Source organism: Geotrypetes seraphini, chromosome 18, assembly GCF_902459505.1.
Source record: "Geotrypetes seraphini chromosome 18, aGeoSer1.1, whole genome shotgun sequence".
Lineage (NCBI taxonomy): Eukaryota > Metazoa > Chordata > Amphibia > Gymnophiona > Dermophiidae > Geotrypetes > Geotrypetes seraphini.
In genome coordinates this window covers 1,984,605-2,009,983 of record NC_047101.1, presented here as the reverse complement: position 1 = coordinate 2,009,983, position 25,379 = coordinate 1,984,605, and the positions used below count along the sequence as shown (strand labels likewise).

The following is a 25,379-nucleotide window of genomic DNA, read 5'->3' as shown; positions in this document are numbered from 1 at the left end:
CGCAAGACACAGCCGCGTCTAAGGTGCTGTACGCAAGGGGCGGGACGACGTCCCTCGGACGCAGGCGGACCCGGAAGTGGCCGGCATGGCGGCCCTGCGGCACCTGGGCGCGGTGCTGGAGGCGGTAATGGCGACCCTGGGCTCGGCGCTCTTCATGGCCTGGAGGTGGCGCCTCTGCAGCGGGACGAGGCGTTACCAGCTCCGGCACCCGCCGCCTCAGGTCCCACCAGCAGCCCCACCCCCTCCCGGGGCGCGCTTTTGTTTTAACATTTTAGGTTTTGGTCTAGAAATGATTCGAAGAAATCAATAAAAAGAAGACACTTATGAGGCAGCTGCTGCTCACAGAAAAGTCAAGCAGGGGACAAATTGGCTCGGTCTCCAGTGCCTTCGCATCCAAATGCGCATTTCTCCTCGTCCCATTCCTGTAAGCTCTGCCTTAACCGCACAAGCCGTAGGATTTTAAGGTGCTTGAGCCTGTGCAGATGAGGACGGAGCTTGCAGGTAGAGAATGACACGGTGACAAACTTCATCACCGTTCCCGTCCCCGCGGATAACCGCGGGAAACCATCTTCATGTCATTCTTTAAGGAGAGAGGGAAGAATCAAGAGTATGAATTGCCACAACCACTGACCCTCAAGCTTTGCTTTGAAGAATGCTGGTGTAGAAGGACTGAGGTTGAAACAGACACCACAGAATGACAGTCTCTGGTATCCAGAGCAGATATTGTGATGTCATAATGCCTCATTCCACCAGTGCCTAAGAGCCAATCACATCAGTGATGTCACAATGGCTTCATTATCCTTGGCTCACATAAGAATCAGAGTATGAATGGCCACAACCACTGACCCTCAAGCTTTGCTTTGAAGAATGCTGGTGTAGAAGGACTAAGATTGAAATAGACACTAGCAAATGACATGGGATTGTTATCCGCGGGGACGGGAACGGTGATGAATTTTGTCACCGTGTCATTCTCTTCTTGCAGGAAAAGGGGAAGGGGTAAAAAGCGGATCTAAAACCGCAAGGCCTTAAAAATCTTGAGGTCCGTGACGCTTGTAGTTAGTTTCTGGCTCTGACAGACCTCGATGACATTGTAGTTCTGACGGATCCTAATACCTTTATTTTCCCTCCCTATGCTGAGACGGATCCTGCAGCCCCAGTAAATTAAAAAATCTGAGGTCCGCAAGGTTTTAGATCCGTCAGGTCCACGTTTTACCCCTTCCCCAGGAAAAGAACTTGCGGGACGGGAAAACAAATTCCCGCAGGGACGGAGAAAAATTTGTCCCCGTGTCAATCTCTGCTCTTTACCATCTTGAGTATTCCTGCACTGATCCTAGCACTATGTGACTCTGCCATTTTGTTCTTGTGCTCTATTAGCAGAAAGACTCCTATGACAGGCAAGTCCTAGTGCTGGGTTTAGATGGAGCTGGGAAAAGCAGCATCCTGCACTGTCTGACCACCAATACTGTCAAGGAGCACCCAGGGACCACATATGGATTTAATTCACTTTCTGTCAACACAGAGGGCTTCAAAATAGACCTTCTAGAGAGTAAGTACTAGTCTTTTGATACTTCTTATCTCCTTTCTCCATACATCTAGTATTATGCTAATCAGTAGCACCTAATCAGCTCAATGCAATGTACATCAGCGCAGTGTATCCAGGTTATGTACGGAGCTATTAGCACTGAATGATGCTTTTCCATGTTTTCTTTGATTTATGAAATAATATAAACCATCAGTGGCATCTATTCTGATGGGAGACGGAGCTGTCAAATCAGTCTTTATCCAGTATAACCAGAATACTCCTAATATCTTGGACAAAATGTTAGAATCAGTGTCTTAGCTAAATTACCCCTTTCTCCTTATCTCTTTATTATGTCGGTGCTCATAACTCACTCTATTCTGGGCTTTGAAGCATACAGCAGGCTAGTATTACAAAATGTATTTATTCCATTTTCTATACCATTTTCCAAGAGAGCTCAGAATGGTTTATATGAATTTATTCAGTTACTCAAGTATTTTTCCGTGTCTGTCCCAGTGGGCTCACAATCTATCTGATGTACTTGGGGTAATGGAGGGATTAAGTGACTTGCCCAGGGTCACAAGGAGCAGTGTGGATTTTAACTCATAACCTTAGTATGCTTAGGCCATACTCTGGGCAATGGTGGGGTGCTGCATCAGTGAACAGCCTTGCTTTTAAAATCAATCATTTATTTTAAAACATGTTATACGACCTTGCATCCTTTGGTAAAGGAACAAAAAAGTGGTTTGCAATCTTGTAGAAGAGTTGTAATGTCTATAACAGAAGAGAAAAAAAATCAATAGAAAAGAAGGGGGGAGTGAGAAAGCTGGTGTAAAGTTGATTACTAGCATTAGATACCGCACCCTTCTCCATGGCTAGGGTAGTCTTGTAAGAGATTGTCCCAACAGTTCAGCACAGTGCTGGGCATATGAATTGGCAAGAAAAGGCAAGCTAGATATATAAATCTGACTTCTGCTGGAGAGGTGGGGAAATGCACTGAATACCTGGCTTAAAAGTCCTAAGCCTCTCCAGGCAGTACATTCTGCTATTACTCAGTAGTGATGCTTACTAGTTGGCCTTAAGGTACAAAATAGCAGTGTCTAGAGATAGCTTGTCTATGGTTTCCAGCAGGCTAAGGCATAAATATTCTTGGGGGGTCTCGTGTTAAATAGTGAAATATTCTTACAAAGGACAGAAATTGCAGACTGAAATTAAAGTGTTGTTTGGCTAGTATGCAAGGGATAGTATATAGTCTAACTTGTTTGTCTGACTTATGTGCCCGATAGTTGGAGGCAGCCCAAACTTGCGCACATATTGGAACTTATACCTCAGCAAAGCTGATGTGCTGCTCTTCGTGGTGGATTCTGCAGATAGCAAGCGCCTTCCCCTTGTCCAGCATGAGCTGCACCTGCTGTTGGCTGAACAGCCTGAACTCGCACTGATTTTGCTCGCTCACAAACAGGTGATGAAGGCTTCCTCTCGCGCATCTAAATCGGGACTCACTGCTTGACTGGAAGCCCCAGGAAGACATGAGCTCAGTTACCTTTGATGTCCACTCTGGAGTCTTTTCAGCTGTTTTGGTTGCTAGGTTTTGCACATTCTCAATACAAGCAAGTGAGCAGAGGAGAGTTCTGGAAGGCAAGCACGGACTAGGGGTGGGGTAGGTGCTTGGACAGATGACTTCACCTTTAATTTCTATTCTGATATGTATTTATTTCATTCTCTCCAGGACAAGAGTGATGCACTTAGTCCTTGCCAGATGCATCAAGAGTTGGCACTACAGCGGGTGCAGAGGAAACGCAAGTTTGCCATCCTAGCGACCAGTCTCATGCAGAGTGGAATAGGGACTGCCAAAAGCATCCAGGATCTGAGAACTTTGCTTATTGAATTTCTCTTGTGACAGTTCCACAGAACATCTTATTGGGCCAGTCCCAGAACCAACAGTACTTCATAGCTGTCCCCTACAGTAGAGCAGATCTGATGTTTTAGGGAACTGGTGGGGTTGGGAGTGTTCACATTTCTTCCCTGCACACCACCATCCAGTAGTAAGACTCAAATATAAACCGAACCCCCCCCCCCATTTTTGGCCCCAAAATCTAGGTTTATATTAGAGTATATACAGTAAATCCAAATATAAGCTCTAAATTAGGTTATCTGGTGATGATCCCTCTGGGGGTATAAAATCCTAGCTAAACCTCCCTCTGAAGTCTATTATTACTCCTGGTAGAATTCTGCAGTTTAGTTATAGTGTTTTTCATAGAATTCTCCTATCCTGAAGCCTGAAATTCATTCCTGCCTTTTCCAATCTCAGGTTCCAGCCACCTCAGTCCCTTCTCCCACTCCAACCCCTCCCTACTTGGCATCTCTCTCTCCACTAAGAATCTCTTCCTCCATTCCCACACCGTTTCTGGTCTTGGTCACTCTTTCTCAACCAGCCCCACCCCCCTTGCGGGTACAGCATCCATGTCCCCTCACCATCTCTTGCTTGAACCCTGAATCCTTTCTCTAGTCCCCATAATCTGACATCTCTTTCTCTAATCAAGCATCTCTTCCTTCTCATCCCCTTTCACCTCTACTTACTGGTCCATCATCCATATCCCCTCCCTTCTTCCTACAGGTTTAGCATCCATGTCCTCTCCTCCCCCACTTGCAGTCCAAGATCCATGTCACCTCTTCTTTTCCCCCACAGGCCTAGCATTCATGCTCCCTCCTCCCCCCCCCCCCCCACCACCAAATTGTGGTTTAGCATACATTCCCCTCCCCCATGCAGGTCTGGCCTCTCTCCGACCAACTCCCCCATCAGATCCAACATATCTGTGTGCCTCCCAGAGCAGTAAGAGGCAGCGCCATGAACAGGCTGCTCACGGCCGGGGCCTTTGCTCTGCTATGTCATCCATCTACAGCAGGGGTCTCAAAGTCCCTCCTTGAGGGCCACAATCCAGTCGGGTTTTCAGGATTTCCCCAATGAATAGGCATGAGATCTATGTGCATGCATTGCTTTCAATGCATATTCATTGGGGAAAACCCGACTGGATTGCGGCCCTCAAGGAAGGACTTTGAGATCCCTGATCTACAGGAAGTGTTGCAGCAGAGGGAAGGCCCCAACAGGGCCAGCCAACAATCTGCCTGTTCACAGCACTGCTGTTTCTTTGGGAGGCTGTAGGTATGTTGGTTCTCACGGTGGGGGAGTCAGTTGGAGGGAGAGGCCAGAATGGAAGGGAGGGGGTAGAATGGAAGGTTTGTGCAGAATTCCTTTCCCTCCCCCAAACTTGCCTTTGGCTAGCAGAGGCAGTGCTCGAGACATGCTGTTGCTGTGTGGTTTACACAGGGCAATTGCCAGTGGGAATCAAATTCACAACCTCAGGGTGCTGAGGCAGCTGCTCTAATCAGTGGGCCACTCCAAGCTTACCACACTTTTTTGTGTTCCAGTGCAGAAAGAAAATGTATATTAAAGCTAAAGTGTTACAAGTTTGATACAAAGGGGCTGCATGATGGTTTGATAGTTGCTTGACCACCCTTCAGATAGAATTAAGGCTGATACATTATAATCTTATTGCTGTCATGTACCATTCATTAGGTTTGCCTGTAACCTCAGAACACCAATTCTACAGTGTACATGCATGGGGGAGGGGGTAAGTCTGTTCTTCAGAAAAAGACAGATGACTACCATTGTATTGTTTATTATATTTTTATTGTTATGGTGCTTATATAGTCATCAATAAAAATTGTTTTTACAAAAAAATTATGTCTAATGTTGAGAAAAAAAACCATGAGAGCCTTACTTCACCTCTTCATGACAACCAAGAGAGGATGTAAAAGTATTTACATAAATGAAATATCCTGAAGGAGGTGGTGATCAGTGAGGGACCCCAGCTTTCAGTTAACCAAAGACAGGGGCTTCTGCTAAGGGACTCCAAGGTAAACTTTAAGCTTCTAGTGCCACAATAAGCTCTGTCCAGGGCTCAGGTTGGGGGAAGGGGGCAGCAGTCCCCACTTTGTCCTGCCCCAGCATTTCCCTGTTGTCAAATAGCACCAGACCTGTTAGGGTAGGTCAGAGTGGAGGCCACCTCTGTCCTAAATTTGGAAAAACTGAAGGCTTGGCCTACTGGGTTCTATTTTGTAATGGGGAGGGCAGCCTTTGAAACTTACTGGGCCAGCAAGTCATTGAGGTTTTCTCTCTAGGCTCACTCTAGCCCTGTATTATTTATTTTTAAATAGCTATAAAGTTTAAAAATGTATGTACGTTATCTTCTATTAAAAGTATCTTTTTATGCTAGTGTGGGATATTTACTTACTAGGGCCCTGATAAAGAAAAATGGAAGCAAAAGGGACAGGCAGAAAGTTAAAATTATCAGACAAATGTTATGACCCCCCCCCCTCTCTTGTGAAAGAAAATACATCTCAGTTCATTATAGAATTTAGATTCCCCATTTCCACAACACAGTAACCAGGCTGAGTAAGATAAATTTCACACCACAGCCTTGCAAGTACAGTAGTCAGGAGTTCTGGTAGAGTTCAGGCTCAGTTCAAACTAAAGAGCCAAACCCCCCAAGATTACAGATCAAAAGGACTCAGAAGAAATGGCATTTATCCAAGCTGGAGTAAGTTAGCAAGTGACAGATTTGAGCTTTGGCATTAGGAAAAACTCTAGCCTATTCCACTTCTAACAAACAGAAGTTATCACAAAGTTGCGGGCAAGGATAGGGTACATGCCATTCTAGAGGTTCCCTCAGTTCTGGCCCCTGAACCAACCCAATTAGACAAAAACCAGAGCAGGGAAATTAACACACATTCATCTTGGTTTCTGGGCAACAACTTCTGGTGCCAGTGATGCTAGCTCACGTAGACAGTTTCTGCTCCATCTCTCCATGTTCACAAGACGCAGAAAGAGAGCTAAAGTCATCTGGTAAATAACGCTGGTACATCTCAATCTTCCTTTTGATCTGTTTTGGTGTATCCTGGTAATAGTTTTTCTCATCCCGGGCCATTTTCTAAAAGCAAACAAAATATTTCAGGTGCTGGCAGAGGAATTTCTTCTGCAGCCTACTGGCTTCAGTTTTTCCTAGAGCCGTCAAACCCAGCTACTTACAAGTGACAATTAAGGGCAAACACCTCTCTGAAGTGAGAAAGCAGAAAAGATATCCATCTTCAGATCTCCCCCCTCCCAAGCCTCTGATGTAAAGAGGATAGAGCATTCTTGCAATGTTCTGAAGTAAAACAGAGATTTACAACCCTATTTTCCATAGATAAGTGCTGCCTCAACGTATCAAGGAATCATGAGTGCTTACTAGGCATACTAGTACCACGAGGTTTCAGTGATTTGAGACAGCACCTGTCTAGCCCCAATCGTTTGTTTTGATGAACAAGTTATTCATTTGAAAATTTAATACAGATTTTACGCTATAAAAAAAAGAAAGGGCAATTCAAACTAGTAATGTGGATATTTTGAACTGCAAGACTGCCTGCTTCCAAATAACCTACATCTGCTTTGTAAGGCACAAGCCTACTTGGAATCATCTGTCTTTATATAAACTGTCTCCTCATTTACCAAATGCACAACACATTCTTCTGGTCACTGCTATTTTCTGCCAGAGAAATGTTACGTGCACTTCTGGAAGAAAAATAAAGACTTACTCCTTTCAAGAGGCTTTGAATAATCTAGCCCACTCCTTTAAATCTTTTGATGTTAAGCTCTGTAGTTTGATTTTGGTCTCTACCTCAATTATGGTAGTCTTTATGTTAATTCACTGCAATCAAAGCACTTGGGTTGGTGAATAGAATTTTAAACAACCCATCACAAGCTAAGATTTTCCGGCTTAGAATGCAGCACCGGCCCAGCCACCAGACATACCTTGTAGTTCTTGCCATAGTTCCTAATCATGTAACGCACATACTCCACCATGTCAGATGAGATCCCTTTGGAGCTCTTCTCAGGAAGACTTGCCTCGGCCAGCAGCCCTGCAACCAAAGGAAGGAACCACTCAATGTTAGGAACAGTTTACAAGGGAGGCACTTTCCAGAGACACCCAGGACAGGGACTGTTGACACACCTTCTAACACATAAGGCTTCCGGATAACCACCCCAGGCTTTGTACAATCAACCTCCATCTCAGTCACCTGCATCATAAGAAAAACAAAATGTTCCAGTAAGTGACAGTAATTCGAATTCTCTGGGTCTTATTGGCGGCAACTGCCAGCTTTACCACCTCCTTTGGACAGAGTAGGTCCAAAGCACCATAGTCATACCCCCCCCCCCCCCCCATCTGTTCAGATGCAGATTCACCTTCACTCTTCAGTGGTTCAAAGCAGCTTTCTGTTTACAAATCATCTGTGCCAAACACACACACACACACGATAAGTAACCAAATTGTTCCCTTCAACCATATGCAAGGATGACCTGGACGTTATCTGCAAACCTTGTGTGTTAATGTTGGTATTCTCCAACAGACTTGTCCAAAAATAATACTTTTTGTTTCTGCTACTCCAGATTGCCAGGAGGAAGCCACAAATTGTAACAAGCCTCTAAGTCTGCCCCTCGACCCATCTCCATTTCCCTGTAACACCACCTTCTATCCAATCAGGCTCCCAAATGACTACAGCAAATACAAGACGCTTTCTACACAGACTTCTGGATTAGGGTTTACCTTTAATTTTTAGCAATTCATGCAGTATTTCAGAGGGTAAGCCAAGAGAAAATATATCTGAAATTCTATTAAAGGGAGAATTTGACATGTAACCGTAAACATGCAGTCATTCACCTTTGCTTGCTGGATGGGAAGAGTCTTATTGGGATTAACTGACAGACCCATTTCTGCCAGGTTTCTGGCCACAGATTTGGAGTCATCCCAAGCATTTCGGATCTGTTCACTGACCAATGAAAACAGACAGTTGTTCATAAGTAGAGAGAGCAAAAACAGATCTTTATGAAATAGTCTAGATTTTATTTACCAGAACTGGTATCTGCACTAAAGGATTCAAACCCACAGCTTAGAGCCTTCCCTGTAACTAACATTAGATACTACTATTTATTATTTATAAAGCGCTACCAGACGCACACAACACTGTACAAGAAATAGCAGGCCACAGATTAAGCAATGCACAGTGGACTTTTATATGGCTCTATATGTATTGCTTACAGGTTAATGTGGAGGTTAACTGAGAAGCTTTTCATTATATTTTAAATGTTTGAGTCAGATATTCAAAGTGATGCAGCCTCTACCCCTCATCAATGATTTTGCATAGAGTTCCCAGAAATGATTTAAGCATTCTATGGCCTGGATTCTCTAAACAGCGCCGGTTTTTTTAAGCCCAAGCTCAGTAAAGAAAACACTGCCGCGCTTCTGTGGATGCTTCTGGCCACCTAACGCTAAGGCACGATTCACATCACAGGAAACCCCTGGCCTACATTTTCAATACCTACCTTTGCCAGAGGCACAACACTGTACCCGGCGCCGTTACATGATTGACACGTGATCGGCAGCTGCTTTTAAGGTGGTCGACAACGGCGCCGGTTACAGAATCTGGGCCTATGTATATCTCAACACTGTACCCGGCGCCGTTACGTGATTGACACGTGATCGGCAGCTGCTTTTAAGGTGGTCAACAATGGCGCCGGTTACAGAATCTGGGCCTATGTATATCTCAACACTGTACCCGGCGCCATTACATGATTGACACGTGATCGGCAGCTGCTTTTAAGGTGGTCGACAACGGCGCCGGTTACAGAATCTGGGCCTATGTATATCTCAACACTGCACCCGGCGCCGTTATGTGATTGGCAGTCAAAGATTAGTACTGTGTATTAATGTAAAATAGAGAATGACACGGGGAAAATTTTTGTCCCCGTCACCGCCCCGTCTCTGGACCACCATCCTCTGCACCGCCCCGTCCCCGCTGTCCCTTTCACTGCCCCATCCCCGTCCCCTTCACCGCCCCGCTGTCTCTTTCACCGCCCCATCCCTGTCTCTGCCGTCCCCTTCACCGCCCCGCTTTCTCTTTCACCGCCCCGGCCCCGTTCCCATCTTCAGCGTCTTCTCCTCTCCATCCCCCCACCCCCAGCACCCTTCACGCGGTCCAGTAGCTCCCTCCCACCAGCCAGCCGTGCATTTCCCTCCTTTTCCCTTACCTTTTCTTCTTAAAATGGCGATTTCTATAAGGCTTCGCGTCGGGTTGCCTGCTAGAAGTCTCCTCCGATGCAACCGGAAACAGGAAGTTGCGTCAGAGGAGACTTTTACCAGCAGGCAACGCAACGCGACTTCAAGGCTCCGGCTGAAATACAGCTGGTAGCCTTATAGAAATCGCCATTTTAAGAAGAAAAGGTAAGGGAAAAGGAGGGAGGGAGATACATGGACGGCCGGCGGGAGAGAGTGGGCTGCCAATTCGAACGCTCGGTCACCGCTCGTTCAAGATTGTTCACCGCCGCCCCATGCTACCATTCACCACTCCACGGGGCGGTGAATGGCCTTGTCCCCAAACTTGCGGTGACTATTTTTTTGGTCACCGTTTTGGCGGGTTACCTGCAGCTAAACGCGGCTAGCTGCAGGTAACCGCCACCGTGTCATTCTCTAATGTAAAACTTGTTTTAATTTGTGGTAAAAAAAAAACAACCCCGGGCCAAAACATAAATATACTGTATATAGTTTTAAATTCTTCCTGATTGCCCTTTTTCATAAGAGTAGCAGGATTTCTGGCCTCCATTAAGCGTGACTGGACTCAGTTGCTCTGATGGCATTCTTTTCCACTGCGCTCCCTCATTCACTTCCTCTGGCCACGGGCAACGCGGTGACGTCATCGCACGCCTTAAGGGGGCGGGGCCATGAGGCCAGAGACGAACTAGGCCCAATTCAACGGCTGCCCGGGGGCTCCGTCTTCCTACCAGACGATGCGGGGCGCTGCCTTCTTGCGCGCCTTCCGCCGCAGCTTCTTCCTGTCCAGCCGGTAGTTGAACTTCTTGCCTTTGGCTTTGGGCATCCTGCTGCTGCCGCCGCTTCCGTCCCGCCTGAGTTCTGGCGCAGAGGACTCTGGGAAACGACGCCTGGGAAGCGGCGCGCCAGGCCCCGCCCGCCGTCGCCGAGTGATGACGTCAGGAGACGCCGTGATGGATCCGAGCGGACCTCCAGACATCGAGGGCTTCTCCCCGCAGCAGCCCGAGACCTTCGGCGGCAAATTGACGCGCAAGTGGGCGGAGAATCCGTTCGTGCCCGTCGGTGAGAGGGGGCGGGGCCTCGGCTGCTGCCCTTCGCACCCGCTTCTGCCCTTGGCGCCTCCCTCTTGCCCCTAGGCCAGGGGTGTCAAAGTCCCTCCTGGAGGGCCGCAATCCAGCCGGGTTTTCAGGATTTCCCCAATGAATATGCATAAGATCTATTTGCATGCACTGCTTTCATTGTATGCTAATAGAGCTCATGCATATTCATTGGGGAAATCCTGAAAACCTGGCTGGATTGCGGCCCTCCAGGAGGGACTTTGACACCCCTGGCCTACGCTATCCTACTTACTAACAGCGCCCATGGGCCAGGGGTGTCAAAGTCCCTCCTGGAGGGCCGCAATCCAGCCGGGTTTTCAGGATTTCCCCAATGAATATGCATAAGATCTATTTGCATGCACTGCTTTCATTGTATGCTAATAGAGCTCATGCATATTCATTGGGGAAATCCTGAAAACCCGGCTGGATTGCGGCCCTCCAGGAGGGACTTTAACACCCCTGGCCTACGCTATCCTACCTACTAACAGCGCCCATGGGCGCAACTTCGATAACCCGAACTGGAGCATAAGAGCTGCCACACTGGGACGGACCAAAAGGCCACCAAGCCCAGTGTCTGGTTTCCAACAGTGGCCAACCCAGGTCCCAAGAGTAGCAACATTCCAGAGCTGAGATTGTGATGTCATAATGCCTCAGAGCCAACCTCAGCAGTGATGTCACAGTGGTGTCATTGTTCCATACTTGACTCACATAAGAGCTGCCACACTGGAACGGACCAAAAGGCCATCAAGCCCAGCGTCCGGTTTCCAACAGTGGCCAACCCAGGTCCCAAGAGTAGCAACGTTCCAGAGCTGAGATTGTGACATCATAATGCCTCAGAGCCAACCTCAGCAGTGATGTCACAGTGGTGTCATTGTTCCATACTTGACTCACATAAGAGCTGCCACACTGGGACGGACCAAAAGGCCACCAAGCCCAGCGTTCGGTTTCCAACAGTGGCCAACCCAGGTCCCAAGATTGGCAATGTTCCAGAGCTGAGATTGACGTCACAATGCCTCATTCTACCCATGGCTAAGAGCCAACCTCAGCACTGATGTCACAATGGCTTCATTCACATAAGAACTGCCATACTGGGACAGACCTAGTATCCTGTTTCCAAGCACCCCCAATATTGAACAAACTCCTTGAACTGCATCCAGGCAGAGAGGTTCTGCTGGGTTTAGTGCCCCCAATAATTAGGAAAAGTTGGCTCCTATGGGCAGCTGTGATTTCTCTACTCAGCCCTGGAACAAGGCTCACCATGGGCCACTCTTCCCTGAGAAATCATTCCAAATGGAGAGAATCGATTGATACCATTGATCTCTTCTGTATCTTTCTAAATGACTTTGGGAAGGGGGAAAAAGCAAAGTGCTTGCGCATAACAAGAAAACATGCAGCTGAATACACCGGGTGGGGATGAAGACAGAAATTAAATGCTCAAAATATTGGAAATTGCTCAGAAGTTTAAGCCAACAAAATGAAAAGCCCTACTTTTGAGTTAAGACCTCCAAGGGCTAAGTACTTTCTTCCGCCTCTCATCTTTTATATCAAATTATGTCTGTGTGGGACACTGTCAAAGGCTTGGCTAAAATCTAAATCTACCATTTTCTGTCCAATTCTCTAGTAACCCAGTCAAAGAAAATTAATCTTACCATCAGTGACAGATAAAAATTTACAGATTAGGTCAGGTTTATAATGCAACAAGGCAGACTAGGTGGACCAAATGATCCTTATCTGCTGATATCCTGTGTTTTTATGTAAGGAAGATTGGTTTGGAGTGTAGATGCGGCTTTTATAGTAGGACTTCATATGGTTCATAAATGTTTGAGATAGCTAAAGAGGTCAGCGCTGTACAGAGATGATCATGCTTCAGAATATTTTGGTTTTGTGCTCAGAAAATCATGGAGAGCCATATACAGAGCATAGAACCCTCTCATCTAGAGCTGCCTTTAAGACCCTGTTCTAGCACCGACATGGTTTGTGCCTGAGGTAGTATTTCACTACAGCCAAGTTTTGTAATTATAAAATATTTAAAAAGTCAAATAAAACCTTGAAGCTGACGTTGCTTTCCATGTCGCCCTCTGCACTTTGACCCCTCTCTTTCCTCTTTCCTAGGTTGCTTAGCTACAGCAGGCATTCTGACTTATGGGCTTATTGCCTTCAAGAAGGGGAAGACTCGCCAGTCACAGTTGCTGATGCGGGCACGTATCCTAGCTCAAGGCTTTACCATTGCTGCTATCATGGTGGGTGTGGTTGCGTCTGCTGTGAAAGCGCGCCATTGATTCAGCCTCTTCCATGAAATCCAGCAGCCTCTTTGCATGACAGTGGCTGCTTAGCATCAGTTGGGACTTGGCTCTTGGACTCCCTCCTGGTCTCTAAAACCTTAACTTTACATTACCTCTATCGGTCTCTTCGCGAGCTGCTGTTTGCCCCAAAGAGCTAAGAGACCAAGCTGAGGAGCTGGAATGCCAGCTAATTTGGGTACCTAGACAGTAGTATTGTATAACTGAGGCATTTGTGTAAAATTTGTATTATTAAAACCTATGCCAATTGTTCAGTGACCTGTTGTTTGTTAAAGAGTGCAATGAAATATAAATACAAAATCATTGTGATTAAAATGATACTTTACACTGCTGCTGCCTGTGCTGGTCCTGTTCTTTGGAGTGCTGTGTGTGTGAGAGAGAGAAAGCTAGCACTGTTGGAGCCTAAGCTACAGCTGATGTGGAGTAGAGAATGACACAGGGACAAATGTTTTCCCTGTCCTCATCTGCACAAGCCTAAAAGGCTTTAAAATCATAAGTGTTTGAGGCTTGTGTGGTTAAGGCAAAGCTTGTAGGAATGGAAATATTTGTCCCCATGTCATTCTCTAATATGGAGGATTTAAGTTTGCAATGGTGTCACTTTGTGAGCTTCCTTCTCATTTTCCTTTCTGTGTGTAAGTGGTATCACTGGCTCCCTGCACAGTCACATCCAGTCAGGATTTCAGGCAATCCATGAGATTGTACCACGTCCACTGTATGGCAGTCAGTCATGCACTGGATTTGATGAGAACATTCCTGTTCTATTCCCTCCGGAACATTAGGAAGGAAAGAGCTGAATCTCAGGGCCCAGACGTTTCGGAGCAGCTCAATCACATGTGCCAATTCACTTACATAGGGTGATGGGATTTGCACTAGAATGAGAACCAAAACGATTACAAATAGTGCAGCATGATGTGCTTCATTGGCTGGTTCTCAATTCATGGCCAGGACTATGCCCTTTCCCACATGGACTGGGAGGTGGAATAATTTGCCCCAGCCATTATGGGTGGAAAGAAGAAAAATGAAGGCAGCTTATGAAGCATTTTCCCTGTTTGGGAGTGTGGTGGTGTTAGCAGCTGGATGAGTTTGGGAAGGGTTTTAGCTTGCTTGTTTTATGCTGAGAAGAGGCATTCCTCCTTGATAGCTTATACACTTGTAAAATAAACTACGTACTGTACTCATGTAATTCCTTGGAAGACCAGAATAAAACAATCCTCATTTTATTGTAATACATAGAGAGTGTGATCCTGAGGAGGAGAAACTGATAATTTCATGCAACAGTAAAACAAAGCAGAGGCAGGGTTAAAGGCATCACACATTTTTCACTGTTATCTGCAAGGAATCCTGCACAAGCAGCTGGAAAAGAGATGGCCCAAAGTGGGCAGACAGGGGACATAACTCTCTTACAGCTGCTTCCTCAGCTCACTTACAATTCATTGCTTTCCCCCCCCCCCCCCTAAAGTCACATCGGCTCAAAGTACTTTCTTCTGTTTGCTGTATGTGTTAGACTGGGACAGACCAATGGTCCTTCAAGCCCAGTAGCCCGTTCTCACGGTGGCCAATCCAGGTCACTAGTACCTGGCCAAAACCCAAAGAGTAGCAACATTCCAGACTCTCAAAGATTAGCAAGATTCCGGAACCCCAAATAGGAGCAACATTCCATGCAGAATCCCAAAGAATAGCAAAATTCCAGCATCCCGAAGAGTAACAAGATTCTAGAACTCCCAAGGAGTAGCAACATTCCATGCTACCATCCAGGGCAAGCAGTGGCTTCCCCCATGTTTGTCTCAATAGCAGAGCTCAAAGGACATCTTTTGAAGTCACTTTCTGTCTAAAGTCTTCCAAGTATACAAGCACACGTCAGCAGCACCATCTGTAGTGTTAAAGCTGTGCCCCACAGAGGAAGTGATGAATATGATTTCAGGTTATTGAACACAGTCGTGTAAGCATGCTTAATAAAACTAGCCTCTTATCCTTCAGAAGGGAACACCAGGATCTCTGCTGCACAGTATTATTTCACCTTCAAAACATAGTGTGGGCAGCCAGCACCATGCCTTAACCACAAAATTGGTGTCCAGTCCCTTCTTTGGAAGGGTTTTAGCTAGTTCCAAATGTGGAAACTGCTTTTAAGTCCTGAACTCAACACACAGTTTTCTCTTAATCTTTCTCCCCAGTTTGAAGGCGGCTTTTCTCTGGCCTGGGTGTGATACCGAGGGTCTTGGGGAAATAAGTCTCCACCTGAATGGTGATGTAGTGCAGCCCTGGGATCTGAGATTTTACGAGTGTGTGATTACCTGCCTGAAAGCTTTACAACATAGATGAGATTGCTGTCAACTAATACTAAAGGGCCCCCTTTATCAACCTCAGTTGTGATGTAGTGCTGCTTTGGTAACATTATCTAAACCCGACACACACACACATACACACAATACATCACAACATCCCACTCCCAAAACTAGTGAAATCAAAGGGAGAAAGCATAGGGCTGCATAGAGAGAACCCTCAAAGTGCTAAGCATGTCATACTGAAGGAGTGGTTCTCTTCCCCAAAGGTTACAATGGAAGCTTGAAGGGTCAAGACTGCTCCCCACCCCACCCCCTTTCATCTTCCTGTTCCTTTATGAATATTGCTTGCCCTGCAGAGGATTAGCATGTCAGTGGGCTCTGCTTCAGTGAGATGAGTACAGAGCGCATTCGAGACACATCCTTTGACTGCTTGCTACTCTTGGGGTTGAAGTCACACAGGCGGGCAACTCTCTCCCATTCTGAGCCCGGTGCGTCATCCTTGGATTCTGAGATGAAATTCTCATCTGATGCCCTGAAAAGCAGAAAGGCAGGTAAAAGAGATGTTATAGCTCCAAACTTACAAAAATGCCACCATGCATGCACACACCATGAGAGGGGATCTCTATGGGGTATGGACGGGAGTTGAATTTTTATTGCAGGAGCAGACACGAGGCTTTAAGCTGGCTGCCTCTATCTGCCACAACATCACACCCTGCTGCCTTTGAAGAGAAGCAGAACGTCCAGGTTAAGCCATTCCTTGAATAGTCCTGGTTTGTCCAGGAACTCTCTTTGTAATCAGTCCATACCCCAATTACTGCAATCACAGATTAGCCAACAATTCATTTATTTTGATGTGTAAATGTATTTGCTTATTTTGTCTGTTGTTTGAACACTGCTTTGGTTTAAAGCAGATGCTTCTGTGACCTATAGGAACATGCTGTGTGATGTGTGTTCTGAGGGCATGAGAGAAGCCCTTCTCCTGACTGCCATGTTGTAGGTATCAGGCAATTAAAGAAGGGTTGCAAGGATAAAAGGAAAAAAGAACCCACATACACATAGCCAATCACGTCAGCATTAGGCTGCTGGTAAAAAGCTTTGTCAGTAATCCTAGAGAGCGGACAGGCAGGCAGAAAGGGTTAAAAAGAGAGGGAAGGAAGACAAAAGAGAGAAAGTGTGTTAATTTCACAGCAAGCAGCTACTTTTCAGTTAGACAGAGCACTGTAATAGTCCAGAGCATATATGCAACTTGGGTTGAATCTGATGGTTATTCATTTATTCAATTTTCTATCCTGTTCTCCCAGTGGGCTCACAATTTATCTAGTGTATCTGGGACAAAGGGGGGGATTAAGTGACTTGCCCAGGGTCACAAGGATTTGAACCCACTACCTCCGGGTGCTGAGGCTGTAGCTTTAACCACTGCACCACAATCTTTCACACTGCACTACAGTTGGAAAAGGCAGTAATAAACGTAATGTGTCAATCTTCTCCAGTTCATCCCACAGCCTCACTGCAAATCTCTTTTATGCAACCAAACTTGGAAATGAAAGAAGGCAGAGCACCTGATTGTTGGATTTAGTCTCGATCTTTTAAGAATCGCAGAGAAAGATGACATGGCTTGAAACAAGCTACCAGTGGCAGTGATGAGGCACATGCTGGGCATACTGGAGGACATTACTAGAGACTGAAAGCTGAGATGAGAGATATAGATGAGGGAGAGTGGCTGGTATGAGTATTTCTGGTCATCTCAAAGTGAAATCACAACCGAGAAGAATGGATGGGCTCATTTGGTCTTTCCTGCTCTCAGAATATCAGCCCCCCCCCCTCTCCCCCAAGATGGTCTCTTCCTATGCAACCACCAACCCACCTGTTGCTGGCTTTTGTTTTCTCCACTTGATCATTCTGGCGGATATACCATTCTTCCAAATCTTTCTTGGCCTTCTCTCTCCATTCCTGCTCAGTCACCTTTGCAGCTGCATCTAGAAACAGGAGATGAAGGGTTTCTGATTACAAAGCTCTTAACTCTATTCCGCACCATAAACATAAAAATTGCCATACTGAAGGTTCATCAAGCCCAGGATCCTGTTTCCAACAGTGGCCAACCCAGGTTCCAAGTACCTAGCTAGTTCCCTAGTAGTAAAATAGATTTTATGCTGCTTATCCTAGGAATAAGCAGTGGATTTCCCCAAACCATCTCAATGGCCTATGGCCTTCTCTTTTAGGAAATTAACCAAACCTTTTTTTAAACCCCCGCCAAGCTAATTGCTTTCACCATATTCTCCGGCAACAAATTCCATTGTTTAATTACACGTGTGAAGAAATATTTTCTCTGGTTTGTTTTAAATCTACTACTTAGTAGCTTCGTCCCCTTAGTCCTGGTATTTTTGGAAAGAGTGAACAAGCGATTCACATCTATGTTTTCCACTCCACTCAAAATTTTATAGACTTCTATCATTATCACCCAAGCTGAAGAGCCCTAGCCGCTTTAGCCTTTTCTCGTAGGGAAGTTGTCCCATCCCCTTTTATCATTTTTCATCATCTTTCTCTGTACCTTTTCTAATTCTGCTACATCTTTTTTGAAATAGGGTGACCAGAACTGCACACAGTATTCAAGGTGTGGTAGAGTTCTTTTGAATCACAGATGCTGCACCTCAAACCCTTGATCGCTGCACCCTATTCCTTCATTTTCCAGTTTCTCCCTGTTCCAGCTGCTGCACTTTGACACCAATTTCTGTATCATGCCACTGTATTGCTCTATACTTTTCTGCTTCCCCCTGCCCAGTTGTTTTATTTGGGGTTGCAAGTGATGTTCTTCTTACCCAGCTCCTCCAAGCGTATCTTCTGTTCTTCCCTCCACTTGCGAATGCTCTCAGGCTCCTGGGCCAACCTGTCAGCCTGTGCTATGACTGAATAGCCATCAGTAAGCTTGTCAGACTCCTACACAAAGCACAGAAGATTTTTAGGACTCATCATTACTTCACCCTGAGCCTGTCCTCCTCCAGTCACTCTTCCTGAGGAGGGGATGTCTCGGGCCCTCTAAAACCCAAGCAGCACAGAATGGGCATTAGAAGTCAGGAAAGATAAATCACTATTTATTGAGAAGTAAATCACCCAGGCAATTTATCTGCAGAAAGCTCATAACCAAGAATCAGCTGTGGGTTCTAGAGGCAGACTTCATTGAATCCCTGACCTTGTAAAAATGTCCTTCCTTTCTTGCATATTCATTTTTACAGATATATAAAATGAAGGTTTATTCATATATTTTCCTTTCCAGCAAGTAGGATTGCTTCTCGTTTCCTGCATTCTTTGAAGCTCAGTTATTTAACAAGAAAATATATTCATTTGAATCTTTGATGAGTAAATCTTTTGAATATGTAGGAACCAAACTCTGGAATGATCTTCCTCCTGAATTAAGGAAAATTTCTTCCTATTATATTTCGAACATTTTTTAAAACTCATTATTTTGATTTATTGTAAATTTGCTGAGGACTTTGATGTATTATTTTTAAATACTATTATCGCCTAAAATCTGAATGGAGATTAGAGCGGGCTATTAATGTTCTATAGACTAGAATTCAAGGTCAGAAGAGTTGTTAAGTCATATAAGGGCAACATGTAAATGTCAACTTAATGTATCTCTTTACTACATCCTGACGTTTCTTTTTGAGAAATTAGATTCTCTACTCTCAGATGTTTGTATTTTTATCATTCTTTTGTAACCGCATAGAACTATTTGATTATGCAATTCATTGTATTGTACTGAATACCAATCCAGTTCTAGGTGAGAAACAAAAGCTTGAAAACTAGCCGCAGTGGATGTTTCTATCAAGAGTCGGCAAGATAAATGTTGGAGCATTTTCCTTCCTGGCCCCCAATAGAAACTAGAGAATGATACGGGGAAAAAATATTTCTCCATTCCCGCAAGAACTCAATGTCCCCGTCTGTGCCCCATTCCTGCAAGCTCCGTCCTCATCTGTACAAGCCTCAAACCCTTTCAAATCCTAAGTAGTAACATTGTAGAGCTCAGACTGTGATGTCATAATGCCTCATTCCACCAATGCCTAAGCTCCGTCCTCATCTGCACAAGCCTCAAACCCTTTAAAATCCTAAGTAGTAACATTGTAGAGCTCAGACTGTGATGTCATAATGCCTCATTCCACCAATGCCTAAGCTCCGTCCTCATCTGCACAAGCCTCAAACGCTTTAAAATCCTAAGTGTTCGAGGCTTGTGCGGTTAAGGCAGAGCTTACAGGAATGGGGCAGGGACAGCGACAAAACTCACGGGGACAGGGAAAAATTTGTTCCGTGTCATTCTCTAGTAGAAACCTCTACCACAGCTTTGTATAAAGAGCCCTAAGTACATAAACAATGAAACAGGAGCCCCCAAAAATACCAAGTAAGACCATAACATAATGGGTAAAAGAGCTTGGCATGGCCACCAACAGCATCATGATTACAAAGGCAAAGAACGGAAGAAATTGTTTTTCATTGAAACTTTCAGGCACAATCATCTGAAGTTCTTTCTGAACAACAAATCTTTTGGGGATGAATCTTAAAGGGCTGAGCCATACCATGAAGAACTTGAGAGTTGAGGAATGAAAGGATAGGGGGGGTGTATTGTCCTGGAATTTCTCAGTTGTGTCACACACTCTGTTGAGCTGTGAAACCTCTGTCATCGTCTTCCCCCCCCCCCCCCCCCCCAATACACACACACACAACTCAGTACTAAATTACACAAATTATTTCATTGGTGAAATACATAAATTGTTTACAAAAATAAAATTAAGTAAACATAAGAAGTTGCCTCCGCTGGGTCAGACCAGAGGTCCATCGCACCCAGCAGTCCGCTCCCGCGGCGGCCCATCAGGTCCATGACCTGTAAGGTGATCCTTGTCTAAAACCCTTTATTCCCCTTTATGCTTCTATCTATCCTTTCATAATCCTATCTCTACCTCTATCTGTATCCCTCAATCCCCATAGCCTTCAGGAATTTATCCAATCCTTCTTTAAAACCCCGTAGCGTACTCTGTCCTATCACAACCTCCGATCTCTCATGGACATTCACAGTAAGCTGGAAATGTCAGTGGGTGGGTTTACCAATACATACGAGGGTAAATCAAAAAGTAAAGGCAAAATACATTTAACGGCTTTAATAGAAGTAACTTTTCCATATAGTCCCCATGCAAGACGACGCATTTGTTGTATCGTTCAACTAACTTCTGCATTCCTGCAGAGAAGAAGTTTTTCGGCTGCTCCCAAAGCCAGGTGAGCATCACTTACTTCATCATGCTTTGTTTTTTGCTCTCTGGGTCATAGTGATGCACCATCTTGTCACCGATGACAATTCTCTCCAGAATACTCGGATCTTCTTACCGTCTCAGGAATTGGGTCACAACGATGGGCTGTGTTTGGAGCCCATCGTGCAGACTTTCCTGTATCTCAAGTCCTCATGCATTACAGCAAATGCAGATCCATAGCTGATATCCAAATATGCAGCCAATTAAGACACCTCAATCCATCGGTCTTCTCTAATCAAGGCATCCACTGTTGTATACACAATGTTGATGGGCGACCAGAATGACCTTCGTCAGTTACATCTATTTTTCCTGCTTTAAACCTTTTTAACCACTCATAATCATTCATGGTGCTATGTCCATACCGAGTCAATATCCGATGGCGAATTTCCACAGGTTTCTCTTCCTCTACCCAAAGAAAGTGCACTACTGCATGTATTTTTCGATGGTGCAATCTTGCAGTGGAGCGACCATGTTTCTGACCACGTGGCAGCCACAAGACCAAAGATCAAGTGCTGCACTGTGCATGGACGAACTATCCAACAGGCAATGTACAAGTACATATGTTGCATTTCTTGAGCTCTGTTCTGCTTATCACATCATTTAATAATTGCCTTTAATTTTTGATTCGCCCTCGTATATTTCAGAATCCCGACATCCTGTGCCCAGTCTAGAGGAAAGATTCAAACTCACCGGAAAGAAGTCCCCATTCACTGGTGTGGTGACCAGATCCTCAAAACCAACTGCAAACAAGAGAAGATAAAGTTATTAAGTGAAAGCATATGGAAATGATACCTCTACAAACGGAGTCATGTCAGTATGGACTGACTAATAGACCATAAGAAAATAGTGTGTCAAAACTTAATGCAGGGTGTTGCAGAACCGGCAAACAACAGAAAATATTTTACCAAAGGACCTCAAAATCCAAAGGATATGTCCCTAAAGTACCAAGACTTAAGAAAGGGAGGTTTAAAGACTCCAGGGAAAAACTGTCAGAGAGAAAACCCTACAGGGGAGAAATAACTCTCTTTATGACACAAAGTTAAAGCTTCAATGTTCCGGAGCAGCCATCATTATGGGGAGTGGTCATCAGGAGGAACGTTAAATTAAAGGACCCAGGGTGGCAGTTTTCAAATAGCTTTCCAGAAATTTAAGCGACCACCAGACGCTCCAAATTGTCCACTTTGCTTTCACTGCAGTTTTCAAATTGCTTTCCTGTGTAGTGCAGTTTACAGCTTTCAAGCCGCAGATCAAACAGGAAATCCAAAATGCGTCGCCAGCTGCCAGAAGCCCGGGTCCAATTTAAATATTTAGTATGGACTAACTTACAGGGCAGGATAAGCGGAAGTGGCTGGCGGTGTGTGATGTTCACTCCTGATCCTGAGAGTGGCTTCAGAACACCTCAGTGACTCTGCCCAGTCCAAGTACAGTAAAACCTTGGATTGCAACTGTTTGCAAGACAAGCAAAACATTTGATTCAATTTTAAATTGATCTACAAGCGATGTCTTGCAAGACAAGCACATACAGTATACACCAGTAGTCTCCAACTCAAACCCTTTGTCGGTACTTGGAGGGTCGCAGAAAAAAATAGTTAATGTCTTATTAAAGAAATGACAATTTGCATGAGGTAAAACTCTTTATAGTTTATAAATCTTTTCTTTTGGCTAAGTCTTAATAGTAATATTGTCATTTATAGCTAAAGAGATATGATCAAGAAACAGTTTTATTTTACTTTTGTGATTATGATAAACATACTGAGGGCCTCAAAACAGGACCTGGCAGGCCGCATGTGGCCTCCGGGCCGCGAGTTTGAGACCACTGGTATACACACATCACAACTGAGCCGATGGTTCTTCTCTCTCTGACACTGCAAGAGTGTAGTGACTGTTCTAAACAAGCAAAGTCTTGCAATACAGAGTAGTATAGTATTTTGTATTAAAGTTTTTGGGTTGTGGAACAAATCGTCTGAGTTTCCATTATTTTCTAGGGGGAAATTTGCTTTGATATACGAGTGTTTTGGATTACAAGCATGTTTTCAGAACCAATGTTTTCCTGTATTGTGCAACTGAGTGTTCTGAAGGGAGCAGCAGAAATGTCCTTTCACATAGAAATACAACCACATTATGAATTATTTCTATAGCGCTGTACAGAGTCACAAAGAAGACAGTCCCTGCTCGGAAGAGCTTACAATCTAAACAATGTCATGGATACAGTTAAATGGACCAGTTAATCGGTTGGCTGGGTTGGAGGGTTCAGGACCGAAGGCCATATCAAAAAGGTCCAATACCCCAGACCTGGCTCTTTCTTCAGACAGGACATCAGGCCCAGCATCCTGTTTGCAACAATGGGCAAAGCCAGGTGACAAGAACCTGGCAAAATGCCAGAAGAATAAAAGGGGATGAATCCCGAAAACAACTTTCACCAGCCGGAAAGAAGCCTCTTCCCCCTTCCCTGACTCATCGGGACAGGCACAACAGCAGGCAATGAATGGCTTCTAACCCCCCGTCCCCCGAGTCCAGGGCACAGGTCCGGGCCTCCCCCCCCCCCCACCCCCACCCCCGGGAGGCCGAGTCCAGGGCACAGGTCCGATCCCCCCCACCCCCGGGCCACTCACCGGGATCGGCCGGCTCGTGCGAGTAGCCCGATCGGCCCTCGGCGCCCTCGATGCCGGCCATCTCGCTCTCCTGCTGGGCCAGGAAGGCGGCGGCCGGGTCTTCGTCGGGCTCCCCCAGGGCGGCGGCGCTGTCCGAGGACGACGAGAAGAAGCCGAAGTCATCAGCCATGCCGGTGCCACCCTCTGCTTCGTCTTCCTGCAAAGGCGCAGTCGGAGCCTGGCTCGACCGATGCCCCCCGCCGCCAGCAGAGGGCGCAGGGGACGCGGGGCAGCCCTTCACCTGCTCCTGCCTCAGCCACAGTGGTGGCAAGTAAGGCACGCCCAATCCAAGGGCCGCAATCCAGTCGGGTTTTCAGGATTTCCCTAATGAAAGCAGTGCATGGGGAAATCCTGAAAACCCAACTGGATCGTAGGATCTTTCCTGCACACAATCCGGTTAACTTAGTAACAACTTCTTAGTCCCTCTTTTGGGGTTTTTAGGTGGCCCTGGCAGTGTCTGTGCATGGTTGTCCCCTCCTTGGAATGGCTCCAGACTCTCAGGTTAGGTCCAATCACTGCTCCTGTGATAGGGCAGCCTGGTTTTTTGTTTTGTGGTTTTTTTTTTGGGGGGGGGGCTGATCTACAGTAGCTGATAGAGAATGACAAGGGGGCCAAATTTTCCCTGTCCCCGCGGGAACTCATTTTCCCAGCCCAGTGAGTTCTTTTCCTGTCCTTGGCCCATTCCTGCAAGCTCCGTCCTCATCTGCACAAGCCTCAAACACTTGAAAATCCTAAGTGCGGGTAGCCCTTTCAGGACCAAGGGACATATTTGTCCCATAACTTTAAAATCCTATAAATTTTGATTGGGATAGTCTACAGTTCTAAATTTGATATGTACGGATTCCATATGATACTGCCTTTATGTAAACAAACTGGTTCCGACATTCATTCATTAGCGTCGTTGCCAGATTGACGAGAAGATTCACTTGCCACACTGTCCATAAGCCAGAAGTGTGATTTTTTAAATAAAAATAATGATATTTCACAAAAAAAAATCAATTTTTTGGCATCTGCAAGCCCTTTTCACCATAAAAATGTCGTCAAAACCACAAAAATTGGCCTACGATCCTTATGGTCCTGAAAGGGTTAAGGCAGAGCTTAAAGGAATGAGACGGGGACGGGGGAAAATTTGTTCCCCTGTCATTCTCTAGAAGTTGATAGCAGCTCCAGTAGTTGGGGAGTGGATCCAGTACTGGTCTGTGCCCTGGAAGTGTCAAGGCCAGATCAAAATCAAGAGTTTATCTTATTGCAGGTCTTTATCTGCTCTGATCTACTATATTACTTGTTAGGAAGCGCTAGATAAAATCTTGACATCAGATGATGATATGGAAGAATTGCAAATGGAAAGAGGCAGAGGTTTTCTAGTCCCGCCTTTACCTATTCAGTTCAAGGTCTGATTACATTACAAGAGGTTGGGTCAGTTACCCAGGTAGATCAGTAGTTATTAATACAGTTAGGTCATAGATCTAAATACATAGTTCAAGGTCAAGTAGGTCATTGTTGGCTCATCCCAGGAGTTGCATTAAACAGTTAAACAATGGGCTTTTTACAAGCTGCCATTTCAGTTACTTCCGGGTTGGTTCCCTGTCTTGGTACAGAAATGCTTTTCAAAGTTTTCTGAACCTGAGATAGTGGTCACAAGATCATAGAATATGTGTTAGTTGGGTCCAGCATTTTGCTAATTGATATTGGATGGATAAGGTAATTTGCCTGCTAGACTTTATACTGTTACATGCTGGGAATTTTAAGTGGACAAGATTTCTGGTGGAATATCTGTTGTTGGTGTCCAACTCTTAGGTATTAGGGGCAGGGCTGGAATTAGGGGTGTCACTGGGGGCCTCAAACCTGTCTGGTTAAAAAAAGGGACAACTTGCAAGCAAGCTTTGGGGCCCCCCTTCTTAGAGTCTGCCCTGGTTGGAGGTGTTGCCTAATTTAAATTTGATCTTTGCGGTTATGGGCAGCCAATGTAGTTTCATGTTCTAGGCGAGATAGGATTAGGGATTCCACTAAAATTTGGAAAGCAAATGCCAGCCATTGTTTGAACCAGTGATTTTCAATCTTTTTCATCTCACGGCCTGCTAAGATTCATCCA

General features: G+C 45.4%; 4 protein-coding genes across 4 annotated transcripts; 2 read left to right on the top strand and 2 right to left on the bottom strand.

The window, feature by feature from the left end:
* Positions 1-48: 48 nt before the first annotated feature.
* On the top strand, positions 49-5,790 carry ARL10 (ADP ribosylation factor like GTPase 10). Its single transcript, XM_033927567.1, has 4 exons — positions 49-124; positions 1,375-1,546; positions 2,806-2,981; positions 3,249-5,790. Exons 1-4 carry the CDS (start codon positions 86-88, stop codon positions 3,417-3,419), a joined length of 558 nt encoding a protein of 185 aa, XP_033783458.1. The 5' UTR covers positions 49-85; the 3' UTR covers positions 3,420-5,790.
* NOP16 (NOP16 nucleolar protein) lies at positions 5,340-10,712 on the bottom strand. Its single transcript, XM_033927566.1, has 5 exons — positions 10,395-10,712; positions 8,278-8,386; positions 7,570-7,636; positions 7,371-7,477; positions 5,340-6,510 (listed from the first exon to the last, which is right to left on the bottom strand). The coding sequence occupies exons 1-5, from the start codon at positions 10,640-10,642 to the stop codon at positions 6,358-6,360; spliced, it is 684 nt and encodes a 227-aa protein (XP_033783457.1). The 5' UTR covers positions 10,643-10,712; the 3' UTR covers positions 5,340-6,357.
* HIGD2A (HIG1 hypoxia inducible domain family member 2A) lies at positions 10,565-13,392 on the top strand. Its single transcript, XM_033927569.1, has 2 exons — positions 10,565-10,725; positions 12,873-13,392. Exons 1-2 carry the CDS (start codon positions 10,596-10,598, stop codon positions 13,037-13,039), a joined length of 297 nt encoding a protein of 98 aa, XP_033783460.1. The 5' UTR covers positions 10,565-10,595; the 3' UTR covers positions 13,040-13,392.
* An 855-nt stretch (positions 13,393-14,247) lies between these two features.
* Positions 14,248-23,550, bottom strand: CLTB (clathrin light chain B). The gene is made up of 5 exons (XM_033927729.1): positions 23,249-23,550; positions 21,327-21,376; positions 18,159-18,276; positions 17,207-17,318; positions 14,248-15,874 (listed from the first exon to the last, which is right to left on the bottom strand). Exons 1-5 carry the CDS (start codon positions 23,415-23,417, stop codon positions 15,703-15,705), a joined length of 621 nt encoding a protein of 206 aa, XP_033783620.1. The 5' UTR covers positions 23,418-23,550; the 3' UTR covers positions 14,248-15,702.
* Positions 23,551-25,379: the final 1,829 nt, after the last annotated feature.

Excerpts from the sequence above, each read along its gene's own strand:
- ARL10 (XM_033927567.1), top strand. The coding sequence starts at position 86 with ATGGCGGCCCTGCGGCACCTGGGCGCGGTGCTGGAGGCG. Across the intron at positions 125-1,374 it reads TGGGCGCGGTGCTGGAGGCG|CAGAAAGACTCCTATGACAG; the intron begins GTAATGGCGACC and ends GTGCTCTATTAG. Across the intron at positions 1,547-2,805 it reads CAAAATAGACCTTCTAGAGA|TTGGAGGCAGCCCAAACTTG; the intron begins GTAAGTACTAGT and ends TGTGCCCGATAG.
- HIGD2A (XM_033927569.1), top strand. The coding sequence starts at position 10,596 with ATGACGTCAGGAGACGCCGTGATGGATCCGAGCGGACCTCCAGACATC. Across the intron at positions 10,726-12,872 it reads GAATCCGTTCGTGCCCGTCG|GTTGCTTAGCTACAGCAGGC; the intron begins GTGAGAGGGGGC and ends CCTCTTTCCTAG.
- NOP16 (XM_033927566.1), bottom strand. The coding sequence starts at position 10,642 with ATGTCTGGAGGTCCGCTCGGATCCATCACGGCGTCTCCTGACGTCATC. Across the intron at positions 7,637-8,277 it reads TTCCCATCCAGCAAGCAAAG|GTGACTGAGATGGAGGTTGA; the intron begins GTGAATGACTGC and ends CTTATGATGCAG. Across the intron at positions 7,478-7,569 it reads GAAGCCTTATGTGTTAGAAG|GGCTGCTGGCCGAGGCAAGT; the intron begins GTGTGTCAACAG and ends CTTTGGTTGCAG.
- CLTB (XM_033927729.1), bottom strand. The coding sequence starts at position 23,417 with ATGGCTGATGACTTCGGCTTCTTCTCGTCGTCCTCGGACAGCGCCGCC. Across the intron at positions 18,277-21,326 it reads TGAATGGGGACTTCTTTCCG|GAGTCTGACAAGCTTACTGA; the intron begins GTGAGTTTGAAT and ends TGCTTTGTGTAG. Across the intron at positions 17,319-18,158 it reads GATACGCTTGGAGGAGCTGG|ATGCAGCTGCAAAGGTGACT; the intron begins GTAAGAAGAACA and ends TCCTGTTTCTAG.